Below are 14,828 nucleotides of genomic sequence, written 5' to 3'. Positions count from 1 at the left end.
CTCTGTTTCATTAAGAGCTTACACACAGTTAGCTCAGATACTCTCAGATACTCACACATACTCTCAGATACTCACAAATACTCCCAGAAACATATTGATACTCTCAGATACAAATGCTCACAAATACAGTTATAGGTTATATTGTATTATATCAGGGGCGATTTTAGCCCATTTTTGGGGGTGCTTCAGCACCCCCAAAATGAATCAAAGCACCCCCAAAGATTTCTTACTTTTTTTGGACAATATTTGCTGCCTGTGTGACACACTGCTAAAAATATAAAAACCATACAGTAAATGGTTGAGACATAACATTTTAACAACAAAAGTATAGATAACCCCCCCCCCCCCCAAAATGGTTTGTTCCAGCTCGCCTCTCCCCTACTCTGGCTCTAGCGCTGTTGCTACCAGAGCGATGGTGGCTGAGACGCAGCGGAACGGAGGTGTAAGTGCTTGGCTTAACCTTCAGTTACTCTTTATATAGTTAGGTAGGAGTCAGACCATGTTTCTGTTTAGCTGAAAAACATTACACCCAGGTAACCTGCAGTGTTCAAAACATGTTTTCCGACGATGTTTGCTACCCTACAATCCGTCCTGCTCTGTAGTAAAATCAGCGACATTTGACCGTCCTATTGCTCCCATTGAAATGTATAGCCTATAGCCTATTTAAAATCTAAAACTTAAAATTGTCCGTAGCCTACTGTTGTTACCACTGTCCTGTTTGAAATGGATACTAACTAGTTAACTGACTGGATGCCCATTAACCTTATAACTCCTGTTGTGTGTGTTTGTGTGTGTGTGTGTGTGTGTGTGTGTGTGTGTTTGTGTAGAGAGAGACAGCCAGGTTCATAATGGATATAAGGAAGTTTTTTCAAAAAAAGGAGCTACATTCAGGTAAAAGTGTAAAATCAAATGATCCGTCAATCAAAAATAATGTTGGCTCAGTATTTCAATATTTATATCTATTATTAGATGTTCATGTGGTTTGGTTATTTGCCTTTTGGTTGAAAGTACACTGAGAGAGGACTTTTTGTTAGTGATCTTAATGGTATTTTTTCATATTAATGTAATTTTTCATCTAATTGAATACAATCTATTTGTGTATGATTGTCAGTCCAAAGAGGGAGAGAGGAAAGAGGGGAACGTGAGGAGAAAGTAAGGTCAGGAAGAACCAGGTAAGAAAACAGACAGGGAACAGTGACAGGCAAAACAGAAACTGTTAAACTGACAAAGAGAAAAAACCTGATTTTACTCATACAATCAGGAAGTTGTTTTCTCCCTACATTAAAGCTGCTATACAGAATCTGCAAAACAAACTGGGTTGAAACATTTTTGACCCTCTTTAACAACATTCCAACATAACATTATCATTGATTGGGGAGATTAAAATTAATGATATATTTTTATGTGGTTCAGCCACAACTCTACTAAAACCTCAGCCAGTAATAGATAGGCCAACTTTTGGACCGTCCAGTTGTCTGTATGACTGCTGCAGTACATGCATCACATTTGCACACTATCAGAAAGTGCCACACAGAGCCCTGGTGGAGTGAGGAGCTGTAAAGAGAAGCAGAGTGCTCTGTTTATATTCTAAAAATGTTTTAAGCTAGCCTGTTTCAAAGATTCTGTACTGCAGCTTTAAATGTTTTCCAAAAGCACACATACACTTATCAGTGTTTCTCAAACTTTTTACAGTGTGTACCACCTGATAAAAATGTCAAGCTCTCCCAAGTACCACTATGAAAGCATGAAACTCATAAATCTTACAACACAAAATGATTATTATTAAATTAGTAAAATTAGTATCTGCAGTAAAGATTTTTTATTTGTAATAATTTATTCTGTTTTGGGAGTGTTTTTTATGTATCTGTATTATATTATACATACATATTAAAAGTGAATCTCTGTCCAAAAAATGCACTCAGTTTACTTCTTACTCACTATGAGCATCATTCATTATTCTCCCCCAGGAATTAAGGTTAGGATATGTATTTTTTTTTTTTATTTCAGTCCATTCTTCTTTTGCAGCATTTAAATAAACTTTATCAGATTTGATGGTTTTGTTACAGACAAAAAAAGTGTTTTGCTTTTCTTTCACAATTGTGGGGATTAAATTGTGTTAAAATGTACAAAACAGTAATGTCATTTTTTGAGACGAGGACCCAGGCACAGAGACACTTGATGAATTTAAGAATCATATGATTTAAGAAAGAAATTTGCAGACTTGCACAGAGATGGTAAAATTATGATGACTGATAACGGAGATGAAGACAACAGATGATGACGACAGGGAGAAACAGGGGACAGTCAGAGAGAACTTGGGACAACTGGAGACATTTAAGAATGCAGGGACTGACAGAGACAGGGAAGAAGTCTCATCGTGACGTGTAAAGTTTATCTTGCCTGGCTGGGCAGCTCTCTGGGTGCTCAGCACCCTCAAAGCTCTAATCCTAGAATCGCCCCTATATTATATTATACTATGTTGCATTATATTATGTTATGTTATACTACGTTACATAATGTTATATTATTTTATGTTATGTTGTGTTATGTTATGCTACATATACTCTGTACAGCACTCCTATAACTAGCATCGGTTAAACTTTTTCACGATCCCCTTTTTTCAGGTAACCCAGCAGTGAACCGTCCTTCTAACAGGCGTGACCGTGAGTTGCGTGTTGTGTCTCTGTGAGGTCTCAGGTGTGGGTCAGGTCCTCCTCTCCGCTGCTCGTTTATGCACTGCAGCAAAGGCTGCTCTGCGGATCGAGTAGGCTGTTTGAGGGGGGCCGGCGCGTGCGTGATGATGAGGATGATGATGCGCGTGACGCCAAGGGCAGAGGCAGATCAGCAGAGCGGCAGACGGGACCCGGGCTGAGGCAGCAGCAGCATCCGCAGCAGCAGCGGCGCCACAAAGCGACTCTCCGAGGCTCTCTCCGGGATCTGGCATGCTTCGGCTCGGCGGCAGGATGTGCGCGCTCTCGGCCCTGCTCTCCGTGCTCCTCGCTGGACTCGCTGCAGCGTCCTCCGATGTGTTTGACGACCAGCTGGGCGACATCAATTACTGCAAGAAGCAGTGCGCGCTCACCATCAGAAACAAAAGCCCCGCTAAAGTAAGTGGTCCCCGGCAGGCTCCATCCCGCTGCGGCGCGCAGCGCAGACTAACGCGGGAGCCAGAGCTCACGATAACCCGCAGTGAACGTGTTTAGGTCCGAGCGAGGGCCTCCGGGACGCTTCGGCGCACTTAGGCCGAAAATGGATGCAGCTGATTTCTGTGTGCATCTTAAAGGCCAGTCGAGACGTGAACTGCGTCAGTGACCCACTCGGATCCGCTGTTTGTGGACCGGTTTACGAAGACAAGGCCACACCGGAGGGCGGCAGGCTGAGACCGTGGGGTTTGTGAGTTTCCGTGGATTACAGATTTCATGTCTCGGGTGTTTGTCTCCCCCCCTCCTCCCCCTCTCCTCCTCTGCTGCCTTCAGGTGTGGTTCAGACACCCTGCAGGGCGGCAGGGGGCAGAGCTGCAAACACCCGGTTTGAAATCTGCGATCCAAAGCTCTGCGTCCATCACACAGAACAGCGACTCCAGACATGCCGTGTACGCATTCACCTTCGCGCTTTGGGATAAACAGCCTTTCTCCTCCCTCCTATTCAGCGCGGAAACGCAGTAAAGATGATGAAAATCTCAAGGCTGTAATAAACCGGCCAAAAACCTCTTTGTCTCGTCTGTTCCCAGCGAGACCACCAGAGGACGCTGTTTCTTTATTTGCATTAAGAGCGTGGTGAGAGGAGAATGCAGCAATGTGCATCCTCCTCTCACAACCAGTATCCTGCAAAAGTTTTCATGGAGCTCGCTCATTACCATCGGCTTTCTCTGGCAGCATCTAAACGCGTCTTATAAACTGTTTATGTCAGGCCATAATATTACAGCTGCACCGTGTCATTACGAATGCCACGACCCATCTATGTCACAGCTCCTAACAAGGTTATCTGGAGTTTATCCAAGACTACAGGAGACATCTCTAATTTTGAACCCCCCCTTCTGTCTGTCTGACTGCTAGGACTCCATAATGAATGCCTGTCACCGCGGCTGTCGCCTCTACTCCATCTGCCAGTTTGTCAATGGCAACGCTGGCTTTAATACCAGCAGGGAGGAGTGTCAGGGAGGTGAGTCAGTGTGTCAAGCTGTCCATTGGGCTGTTGGTTTGACTGGGTTCAGCTGAAGCAGCTGAGCCCTATCTATCTATCTATCTATCTATCTATCTATCTATCTATCTATCTATCTATCTATCTATCTATCTATCTATCTATCTATCTATCTATCTATCTATCTATCTATCTATCTATCTATCTATCTATCTATCTATCTATCTATCTATCTATCTATCTATCTATCTATCTATCTATCTATCTATCTATTTTTGCATTTTCTTCAGTGTTAATTGTAAATCAGATGGAAAAAAGAAAGAATCTTGAAGAGAGGTCACAAGGGTCAAAATCCGTACGAAGCACAATGGTTCTTTTATCTCGACTTTGGTGTTTTCGTAATCGTTGGAAAAGACAACTGGAGTTGAAAATAAAATCTGGAGAGCAACATCAAAGCTCTGGTAAACACTGCAGTGTTTCCTGAAAGCTGGCAGGCTCGTTTTTGTCAGGGTGGGGGGTTTCAGGCTGTTCTCCCTGTTTGAACTGCTGTATTGAAAATCAATGATGTGATTTGCTGTCCAGACAGCAGATGCCCCGGTTCCTCCTGCTTCAGTAACAGCATTGTGGAGCGAGTCGTCTCTGTTGCGTCTGTTCTTTCTGCCCTCACCTGTTTTATTTCTTCTCTGCTGACTTCCCTTTTGTGCTCATTCTTTCTCTTCTCACTCCTTCATCTGCACTGTCAACCTCCTTTTGCTCTTTTCCTTTTTTATATATTCTGTCATACTTCACTACTGCACCCTCTCTCTCTCTACAGCATGCCAGGAGGCATATATTAAGCTGCTGGAGCAGGAGGCCTGCAGCACCGGCTGTGCCAGTCAGCCTTCCGAACCTGAGATCAAGAGAAGGAAGGTGAGAAGAGCACTTTGCGCTCGATAGGTGCACCCAGACACACACAACTTATAGGTGTCAGTTTAAACTTGGCATGTGTAAGTACATTAAACACAAGTGCGTACACATGCTGAAGCACAGGAGACCACCCTTAATGCCATCCTGCTCTTTCTCCTGCAGCTGAAGGCCATGACTCTCCGCCCAAAGCCGCCCTCTGTGATGGAAGCCGTGTCCAGCTGGTGCAATGACATTGTCAGCTCCGCCCAGAGTTTCATTTCCTCCACCTGGACCTTCTACCTGCAGGCTGACGACGGCAAGGTTGTGGTTTTCCAGGTAGGACCAGCTGGCACTGGGAGATGGGGAACACCGAGCAGGGATGTCAAACTCATTTTAGACTGTGGGCCACATACAGCTTTGATATGTTGGCCGGGCCAGTGAAACTCCAATTTCTGTCAGTGTAAACAAGTTTAACTCCACAGTGAGATACCTTAATGTAAGACAGAGAAGCAATTTCATCAGAAACGCTGACGACTCTTTGGGCTTAAACTGTAAAGAAGTAAATGTGTTTAATCTGTAATTTAATTACCTCGGTCCATTGTGAGTGGCCACAGGGGGAGCTCTTCATCAGCAGGAAAAGCTGTAAAACTTGTGCAAAGTCCAAAATTTATGTCCTTCACATAAATTCACAAAGCCAACCAATTGAGCCGGATAGTGTCTTCGCTGAGTCGATTCAGGCCCTGGACCTTATGTTGGACACCACTCCCATAGGCTGTATATAAAAGAATGATGTCGTGTTTTAAGGATATAACTGCGGGTTGGATCTGACTGCAGTAGCAATGCAGGAAAATGTTTACTGAGGTCATCGATCCCACGGCAACACGCGTCATCACCGGCTGGCTGTTAGGAACGTTTGTTTTACGTTTCAGTTATGCCCTGAACGTGTCACCTGTAAATAAAAACAGCAGTGTGAGCATTTACGCCACTTTTCTTACCCGGCATTCAAAACGAATTAAGACAAACCACCAAAAAGATGGAATCCTGTTTTTTGCTTCGGTCAGATCTTCAGTCTGTTCTACAAATTTCACACCACATGACTGGAAACACAGAATATTTTCATTTGCATGTACACAGTATCTGCACAGTATGTTCAGGATATATTCGTTCATGCAGGGTCTGTTGCCCACCGGTGTTGGAGAAATATAAAATGACTACTTACAGCGATTTTACACCTCATATGTTTTTAATTGGAGGTTAAAGCAAGCCAGCGAGCCCTTATAGATTACTGGATGAGCTCACCTCTGCTTCCTTCCCGTTAGGACTGTGAAATGTGTCCTCTGGTATACACTGTGTGGACAGCCTGGGCCAGCGAGAGCTGAGCTCACAGCTCATTTTAGAGTCAGTACATCTGTGAAGGTTGAGTGAACAAGGGCACACAGCGGGGAGGAGGAAAGGTGGCTGAATTCAGAGAGCTGGATGGTTTTTTTTCCCCTCACAGCACTTTAATTGTTTATAAATTTCCTTTTAAATGATGTCACTTCCCCTCGCTGCCATGCATATTTGATGACCAGCTGTTGAACTCACCTCGCGATGGAAACTCACTGCAAGATTAAACAGAACAGACTACGCCGAAGAACAGTGAAAAAGTGAAAGTGCTGCTTCCACTGTGGTGCTGATGCAGACGTTTCTGCACTGACAGCTGAGGTCATGTGTGTCTGGTGACCCTGGGCGACTTGGAAAAAACCTCTCTGTTATCCATCACCGTGCGTCTTTAGATGCAGAGTGGAATCAGATTCAGCATTCGTCGCGTTTTCTGTTATTGAAAAGAGTAAATTCAGATGTTGGTGGTGATCTTTTTTTGTTAAAGCCAACACAGTAAACCACCTCTACATTAAAGCTAAAATAAGATTGGCTCTGTTTAACCACCGACTGCTCAACCAGATCCTCCAAAATCAAAAACCATCTCTCCCAAGTGTTTTCCCGTTTGTATAAGTGACTTCAATGGCAGTTATAGCTACATAATTAAAGGCTTCCGTGGGAAATGATAGTATTTATGCACTCTAACGCATACACACAAAGGCTTCTGTATAACACAGAGCTGTCTGTTATGCTGAAATTCACTATTAGGTATAAAAATGTGTGTGCACGCTGGGCTGTAATTCTCAACCTCATATATGGCGATGGAGCAAGCGCAGAATATGAAATTACCGACATTTCTTTTGGACTCGGTGATGGATGTTTGCTCTTTATGGCAGCGACACGCAGACTGGAGCAGCAGGGGGAAACCAGCAGGCTCTGAGAGGCAGTGAGAAAACTATCAGGCCTGTGTTTAGTGGGCAGCTGGCGAACCGCCACCAACTCGACAGATTGACTCCCCGAGTGTTGAAACAACAGAAAAAGTCAGGCTAAGGATCAGGACAGCAGAGAGGAGGGGGGAATAAACCGCTGTTGCCTGAAATACAAATGGCATGGCTGTCCATTACAGGCTGACTGTATGCAGAGAGCTTACTGTATGTGTGTCTTTGCCTGGCACCATGCTGTGAGGATAATAATATGAGCAAGCATCATAAAAACAAGCAGGAGGCTCACGGGAACCAGACAGTATACGATTCTCAGTTATTCCTGCTGAAGGGAAAAACAAACTTGTAATTTTAAAGAAAGACTTGCAAAGCAGACCCCTTTTATCCCTTCTCACCACCACCTTGTTGTTTTGACAGCTCAGCCCTCGATGAGGTGGCGGGAGAAGAGCGTTTGAAACAAAGTGGATCGATTAAGCGCCTCTTCCAGCTGAGCCGTGGTTTTTGTTAACAAACAAATTGAACTCTGTGTACGGTGAATGCACAAAGAGAGGGCGCTGCTCCATTTCTTCCTGCATTAGTCATTCTGCCCAAATGAATTGTAAAGAAAACGCCTGAACAGAACGCAAAGAAGTGGTGACACAGCAGCGTTTGGAGGAAGTCTGACTCACAGGTATTTTGCTAGAATTATCGATATTGGTGAACTGACATAAGCACGGACACAAGCGACACGTGTGCTGGATGCAGAGCTGCTGCAGGGAGCGAGGGTGTGGACGACAAGGACATCACAGTTTAACTTGGATCCCTTCTTGATGTTGATTGATCAGGACTGTGGGCTGGATGGGGGGGGTTACGTTTTTGTCCTTCGAAAGGGTAGCACGATAGCCCCCCCGTATGCATATGTTAGTGCATGTTCCTGCATAGGCACGGCGAAATACTCTTGGCCACAAACCAGGAAGACTGAATATGTGAGGTACACCCTGGACAGGGCAAGATAAACAGCCACACACACTCTCAGATCCACAGCTACGACCAGTTTATCTGACAAACACGTCGTGGAGGACACCCCCACAAGCGAAACGAGAACATGTAAACCCCATAAACCCCATGAAAACACAACACACTGTCTGCAACATAATAAATAAATCATACGTATGATATCTGCGTGATGGCTGCTTTGTTTTCCAGAAACAAAGCTGTGCTGTTCTGAACTTTGGCATCCAGAAGGAAGAAACTGAAACTCATTGGTCAAAGCAGAGAAACCCAGACCTCCTCTAGCTCACCTGGGGGAACACTGAGGCGTTCCCAAGCCAGCCAACAGATTTAATCTCTCCACTTTGTTCTACGTGTGTCCCGAGGCTTCCCTCCAGTTAGACATGCCTGAAATATCCCTCCTGGATAAATCATCTCCTCACCCTAATATACCAGATTGTTCTTTCTAAACGTACCTTAAACTTGCGTAGAAATGTATACATTACCTTGATATGATCGTTTTCATGCTGCTATTAAATTGTTTAAAAATCATATTCAAAGCAGCAGTAACAGGTCCAAGGTCAAAGTCAGACAAGAAAGGCAGTAAGCTCGAGTAGCCTTTGCCCTCGCTCTCATAGTGCGGGACAGATGCAGATCAGCTCGAGCATTTCAGTCTGCAGCAGGTGAAAACCTCGCTCTCACTTCTACCCTGCTTTTTCCAGAAAATGTAAACTGGTTGTGCACGTGGTTTCGGTGCACGCCGTCAGAAAGCACCACGGTGCACGTCTGTGAGTATTAAACATGAGTGAGAACTAAACTCAGTTTCCAGAGTGACTGCAGTGCATCGCAGTGCTTTGCTGCTCTGGTCACGTGACTGATATCACTTACCAAGTTAGCAGATCACTCATTTCCAAAACGAAGTAAAGAATAAAGTGAGAATGATCCTCGATTATAGTGTCAGACACCGTAAGAGGTTTCAGATCCCGTTGATCCCGTTGAGTGTCCGAATGGATGAATAACGGGGAAGAGGACACTCCACGGGGATGTGTTGTGCTGTTAGTAGGTCTGTGAGAGTGTGCTGTTGCTGAGGCCAGCAATAGTATCGTTACAACTGACTACAGCTGCTGTTAGAGTGGAGGGAGGGTCAGCAGTAGGGAGGCAAAATCCTCTTTTAATGAGTTCTCCAGGGGAACCGAAAACATCGCGCACGTAATGAAACACACAACAGTGCAAATGGTAACAGCAGGCTCTATGTGGGTTTAAAAAGATGTTTTTCAGAGATGGTGTCCCACTAAAAGGAGCTTTAGTGAACTTATTTCAGTGTGTGAGAGAAAAGGAAACTGAGCATGCTTGAAAAAACGAATGATAATGACAGCGTTGGTTTCACACGATGTTAAATGCTGAAGTACGAATAACTGAACTTTTACTGAACAGAGGAGAAAGATTCAGAGTCCGGAAAGACTCTGTCATTATGCTGAGAAACTCACGGGGACCCGTGAGATTAATAGGGTGAGCGTTTGTAGACTGCACCCTCACAGACGGGTCTTAAAGGGCTGAAATGTTCTTGAATACAAATTTGAATCATCAGCTCCAGCTCCAGGGCTGTCTGTGGGTGAGAATCTCAAATCTTTGTGTGAAGGAGAGAAAAGAGAAGCAGGTGTTTTGTGTCCAAAGTCAGAATTTACGCAAAGGTTAACTGAATGTTAAAGGTTTTCACTATGATCGTGACCTGAAGGTGATCAGCTGGATGCCTTCTGTGGGGTTTCTATGTGTTTGCTCTGACTTTTCTCATCACTTATTCTTATTTGGAGCTCCTCTGATGCCGTTTCCCTCTCCTCAGAGCCAGCCAGAGATGGAGTACTCTCTGCCCGAGCTGCAGGCTCCTCGATCCAGCGTGGCAGACAAACCCTGGCCTCAGGTCCACTCTCATACCCAGAGGCCCCACGGTTAGACCAAAATGCTCTGCACATCCATGCTTCTGCAATATCCCACCATCAGTTGTTTCAGCTAGAACTGGTGTCCACTTTTTTAACTCTGTGTCAGGTGCGAGGGGACACGGGGAGAAGGGAACTCCCAAAGCTGCAGCTAAAGGGAAACACGCCGTCCAGCACGCGGAGGACCCCGCATCTGAGCACGACTTCCTCGGCTGCATGTCCAGGTTAGCTGAACAATCACCAATTAAATGATTTAAGCAGAGTGTTTCTCATAAATTTAAATTGCTTTTACACAAGTGCTCCTTGGAGCCAGCGTGAAAATGAACCTAAAGACACTTGAAACCTGTTTGATGAAGCTAATCTAACACAGCTAACAGAGCCGCAGTATCGTGCAGTGTTTGGCAGTGGACACATTTAACCGCCCGACCTTACACTGACGTCCTAACCGACAAAGACAGCTGAACAGATCAAGTTCATCCTGTTTGCAAAACTCATAAAACGCCATTTAGAACCACAGAGAATCAAATAAAGTGATTCTTTCACTAAATGAGTTACAACATGCAGAAAAATACCTCTCTGATTCTTTGACTTTGAACCTTAATTGCATTAACGAGATGCTATTTAAGGCTATAAAACATCTGCAGTGCATTTATTTATAATTTGGCGAGCTTCTCGGTCTTTCTGGCCCATTCTCACGCCCTCCCCTGCTCCCCCGCTTCCTTCTGCAGACGTTCAGGCCTTCCGCGGTGGATTTTAGCTGCTTGTCTCTTCCTGTCTATCATGGTCATGCTGTGGCTCAGCTGTGCCAGCCTCGTTACCGCACCGGAGCAGCACATCAAGACGCAGGTACACATTTGGAAAAGAAATGACTCAACGTTAAATCATGAATTCACCTGCTCTGCCTGGGTGGGCAGTGCACCTGTGTTTTCTAATCTTGGAGCTCCTTAAGGACACCTTTAAAGTAACGCAAACCAAACAACAGCCCACTTCTATCTGAGTCTGGATTTCATTCCAGGAAGGCGGCATAAACATTGCTTTGATATCTGATTCTTATCAGCATTTCCCATCCACAGCAGCTAGCATGCCTTCTCCTGGTCTTCCCTTTCTGCTCATCCAATCCGTTAGTCGTTAGTGAGGTGCACTTCATCTGCAGCCTGTCACAGCCTTAAAACATGCTACCAGGCTGCAGCTGGATCATCACACGCATGTTTTGTGCACTCCGGTGTCTCACTTTGCTTTGTTACTGAACATATCTCAGCCACACACACAAGTTTTATTTGATTTATTTATCTGTTGATAGTTTACACAAGTTGTAATTATGAGTAAATAGAAGCTGCTGTGGCGTATGTAAACATGCTGTGAATGCAGTGGAGGACGTACATCGTGAAGAGTTCTTCAGTCTTCTCAGAAAGCTTTAAAGAAAAGGGAATGTTTCAAACATTAGATAATCGCAGCATTACCAACTTAGACTTTGAAGAATTTTTATATATTTGACTCTGATAAACTGGGAATACACAGATGTGTGTTTGTCAGGTCTTTTGTCCTGGATCCTCAAAACGCGTGCGGTAAAAATCCATGAAAAAAAAACAGGATACAGGTAGAAATCTCCTCTTTCCATCACTGAAGCTGTCGGCTCCTGTCAAACCTCAGACGTGTGCCTTCTCTTCCCTTTAGAAAAAGGAACTTTTAAATCACAGCAGTACACAAACGCTTTCCTAGAACTGTCAGTTTATCCACGCCGTATGGTGTTTTGTGCTGTAGGTGAACTATTACTCTTATTTAAAAAAAAAAAAAATTCTTTGTGTCTTTTTAGCTGAGTATCAACGGAGATAAAGAGTTTCTGGAAAACACCCACAAGGTCAACCCGTACCACCTGAGTCCTGTCATTGCCGTCACCGTAAAGCAGTCGGAGGAGAGCCAGGAAGCCGGGCCGCTGCCGGTGAAGGTCGACTTGAACAAAACGTGCGTTTAGGATGGAGCGGCGGGAGAGCGGCTGTCTCGTTTCAGCGGGTGACTAAACTCTGAGGCTCGTCAGAGAAGAGGGGTGGGGTGAAAGAAACACATCACGATGCTTACTCCATCAGCAGAATTTTAAAAAAACATATTCTTAAGAGCATGGCACCCTCCATCTTTTAAAGTGATCTCACACAAACATCTAGCTCGTGTCAGTCAGTTGGGTTTTTTCTGTGTCAGCTACACCTGTCATGCATTTCATTACCTTGTACAATCCAGGTTTCGTCAAGCGAGGTCGTTCCCTAATGGTTAGCCTGCTCATTGCTTATTGATGAGTCCCGGCTCTCGTCTCCGAGCCACGCGCGAGACAAGCAGAGAGGACAGACCGCAGCCGAGAGCGCTCGTGTCATTCGTCAAGCGTGGACAAGAAGACAAACGCGGAGCTTCATCTTAGATTCAGTTTCCTTCGTTCTCAGAGAGTTTGGATTAATTAGTGGCTTGCTCACAGCAAAGGGGAAAAAAGCTCTGAGAGGAAAGGAAGATGAATGAAAGGTGAGAGTAATTCCTCGCAGTTTATGATCCGCTCGCTCAGTCAGCACCGTGATCTGTGCAGAAATGGCCTCGAAATTGAGATTCGCGTCTTCGCTCTCGACAGCATGAAACGGTTCTCAGGTGAGTGACCCTCGCCGAGTTCGGAGGTACAAAATCAGCACGTCGGCGTCTCTCGTCGCCTCAGTCCCGCGTGTTTTCTGGATCTTTGTCTTTTCACACAATTAAATCTTAAACCGGACGCCGTCTTTAAAAATGAGCAAAAATCGACCTTAATTTATTTTCTCCTCGTCATCAACGTGAGTTACCCGTTAGTGTTTTTGCAGTACCATGTACAGTTCAGTCATCATGCAAATGTAATTAGTCTGTATGTAAAATACTGTAACATCAGCTAGAGAGAGACACACAAAGACAGATCACACCTGTTGCTATATTATTAATAATGCTATTGTTATTATTATGATGATAATTATTCTGTTATTGCTCTTCTATCACTTCAAGACTTCTTAGCTGTTATATGTGCTTTCTAATAGCTGACTATTTTGTATGTCCTAGGAGCACATACCGAAGGATTCCCTCTGTAACAGTGTGTAATGCAAAGCTTTTAACACAGACCTTTGTTATTGAGCACAGTCGCAGTCTTAGAGAAGATTTTCTGTTTTCCTCTCAGTGCTTTAGATGTCCTGTAGCGCTCTCTTTTAATCCAGGCTATGTAGACAAAAAACCGTGCATGCAAGTGATTCTTTGATAGTTTATCTTAACCGCTCGCCACTACGGCACAACTCTACTGTAGACTTGTGATTTTTTGTGTTCATATTACTGTAAACCTTGAATAGAATGCGTAATAACGAATGACAATATCCTCATGATATACAAGAAGGACTCTTAATAATAATTTTTAAAAAAGCCATCCGATCGATATCTGTGCCGGAGGTATGCCGCAAGGAACGTCAAGATGAATTTCAAACTGTATTGTTTCCTTTTTACTGGTCTGTTAATTTTCAATGAAACGATACAACATGATGAAATAAAGTGTTTTCATGGTAAGCGTGATTTTTTTTCATTTCTAAAGAAAACCTCAGACAAAGCGTGCACTCGTGCGTGTTTGTGTCAGCGTGTGTGTGAAGCTCGTAAAGACAGAAATAATATCAGGCTTAACGGTAGCACAGAGAGCAGACGATTAATGGCAAATGGTCCGGTACTTATATAACACTACACTGAAATCACATTCATACAGTGTTTTATTCTAAGCCTTTAAGCACTTTAACCGTGACGCCACACACGCAGTCCAGTGGGTGCTCTGGGGACCATTAGGGGTTCAACGTGCAGACTGGAGGAGCCGGGGATCGAACCACCAACCGTCCAACCTCATCTAACTTCCGAGCTGCAGCTGGACACACTGCAAAGATTATTTCAGAAGCACCCAAACAAAGTAAATGAGCACATGAACATCACTCACACGTGTCCCCCAGCCTGAACAGAGCGGGTCCCAGGGTGTGGGCAAAAAGGTCATCAGGCTGAAATGTTGTTGTTCACTTTTATACGGCCAAGACAGGCAGCCCATCTGAATTCATTATTCAGTCACACTAATAACATTTTTAAATAAGCTTATGATACTGATAAGTATCATAAGCTTATTTAAGTAAATTATGACTAGTAAGTAATTAATCTAGTAAATAATTTGTTTTCAGTTTCCAACAAACAGGAAAATTAATTGACTAATCATTTTGTTATTTTGTCATTAGTTTGTTTAATATCAAATGATTATTTTTAAATATATATTTTTTAAGAGAGTGTATCATAGCACAAGAGTCAATAACAACTATATTTTATTAAATTATGACTTTAAACTTTCCCTGTAGTATTTAAAAATGTTAGAGGTGTTTTGTAATATATATTTTTTATTATTATTTATTTTTACTGATCAGTGAGCCCATTCTCAGCCCCAGTGCGTAAAAACCACACTCACTATATAGCAGTCATTATTTCCACCTGCCTAATACTGCTGCCTCCACTAGTCTCCAGCTGTGGTGCTGTGGTGTCAGCCGTGAGGTGGAGCCTCCGTGGATCCAACTTGTTTGTCCAGCACATCCCACAG

At 43.9% G+C, this 14,828-nt stretch overlaps 1 protein-coding gene across 1 annotated transcript; it reads left to right on the top strand.

Moving 5' to 3' along the window:
* Positions 1 to 1,132: 1,132 nt before the first annotated feature.
* On the top strand, positions 1,133 to 14,325 carry tmem59l (transmembrane protein 59-like). The gene is made up of 9 exons (XM_039606382.1): positions 1,133 to 1,172; positions 2,625 to 3,107; positions 4,056 to 4,161; positions 4,955 to 5,049; positions 5,209 to 5,361; positions 10,135 to 10,240; positions 10,338 to 10,452; positions 10,957 to 11,074; positions 12,042 to 14,325. Exons 2-9 carry the CDS (start codon positions 2,943 to 2,945, stop codon positions 12,198 to 12,200), a joined length of 1,017 nt encoding a protein of 338 aa, XP_039462316.1. The 5' UTR covers positions 1,133 to 1,172; positions 2,625 to 2,942; the 3' UTR covers positions 12,201 to 14,325.
* The last annotated feature ends 503 nt before the right edge of the window (positions 14,326 to 14,828 follow it).

The sequence above is a fragment of the Oreochromis aureus genome, linkage group 23 (assembly GCF_013358895.1).
Source record: "Oreochromis aureus strain Israel breed Guangdong linkage group 23, ZZ_aureus, whole genome shotgun sequence".
Taxonomy (NCBI): domain Eukaryota; kingdom Metazoa; phylum Chordata; class Actinopteri; order Cichliformes; family Cichlidae; genus Oreochromis; species Oreochromis aureus.
The sequence above is the reverse complement of the archived record's forward strand: the minus strand, read 5'-3'. Positions and strand labels throughout refer to the sequence as shown.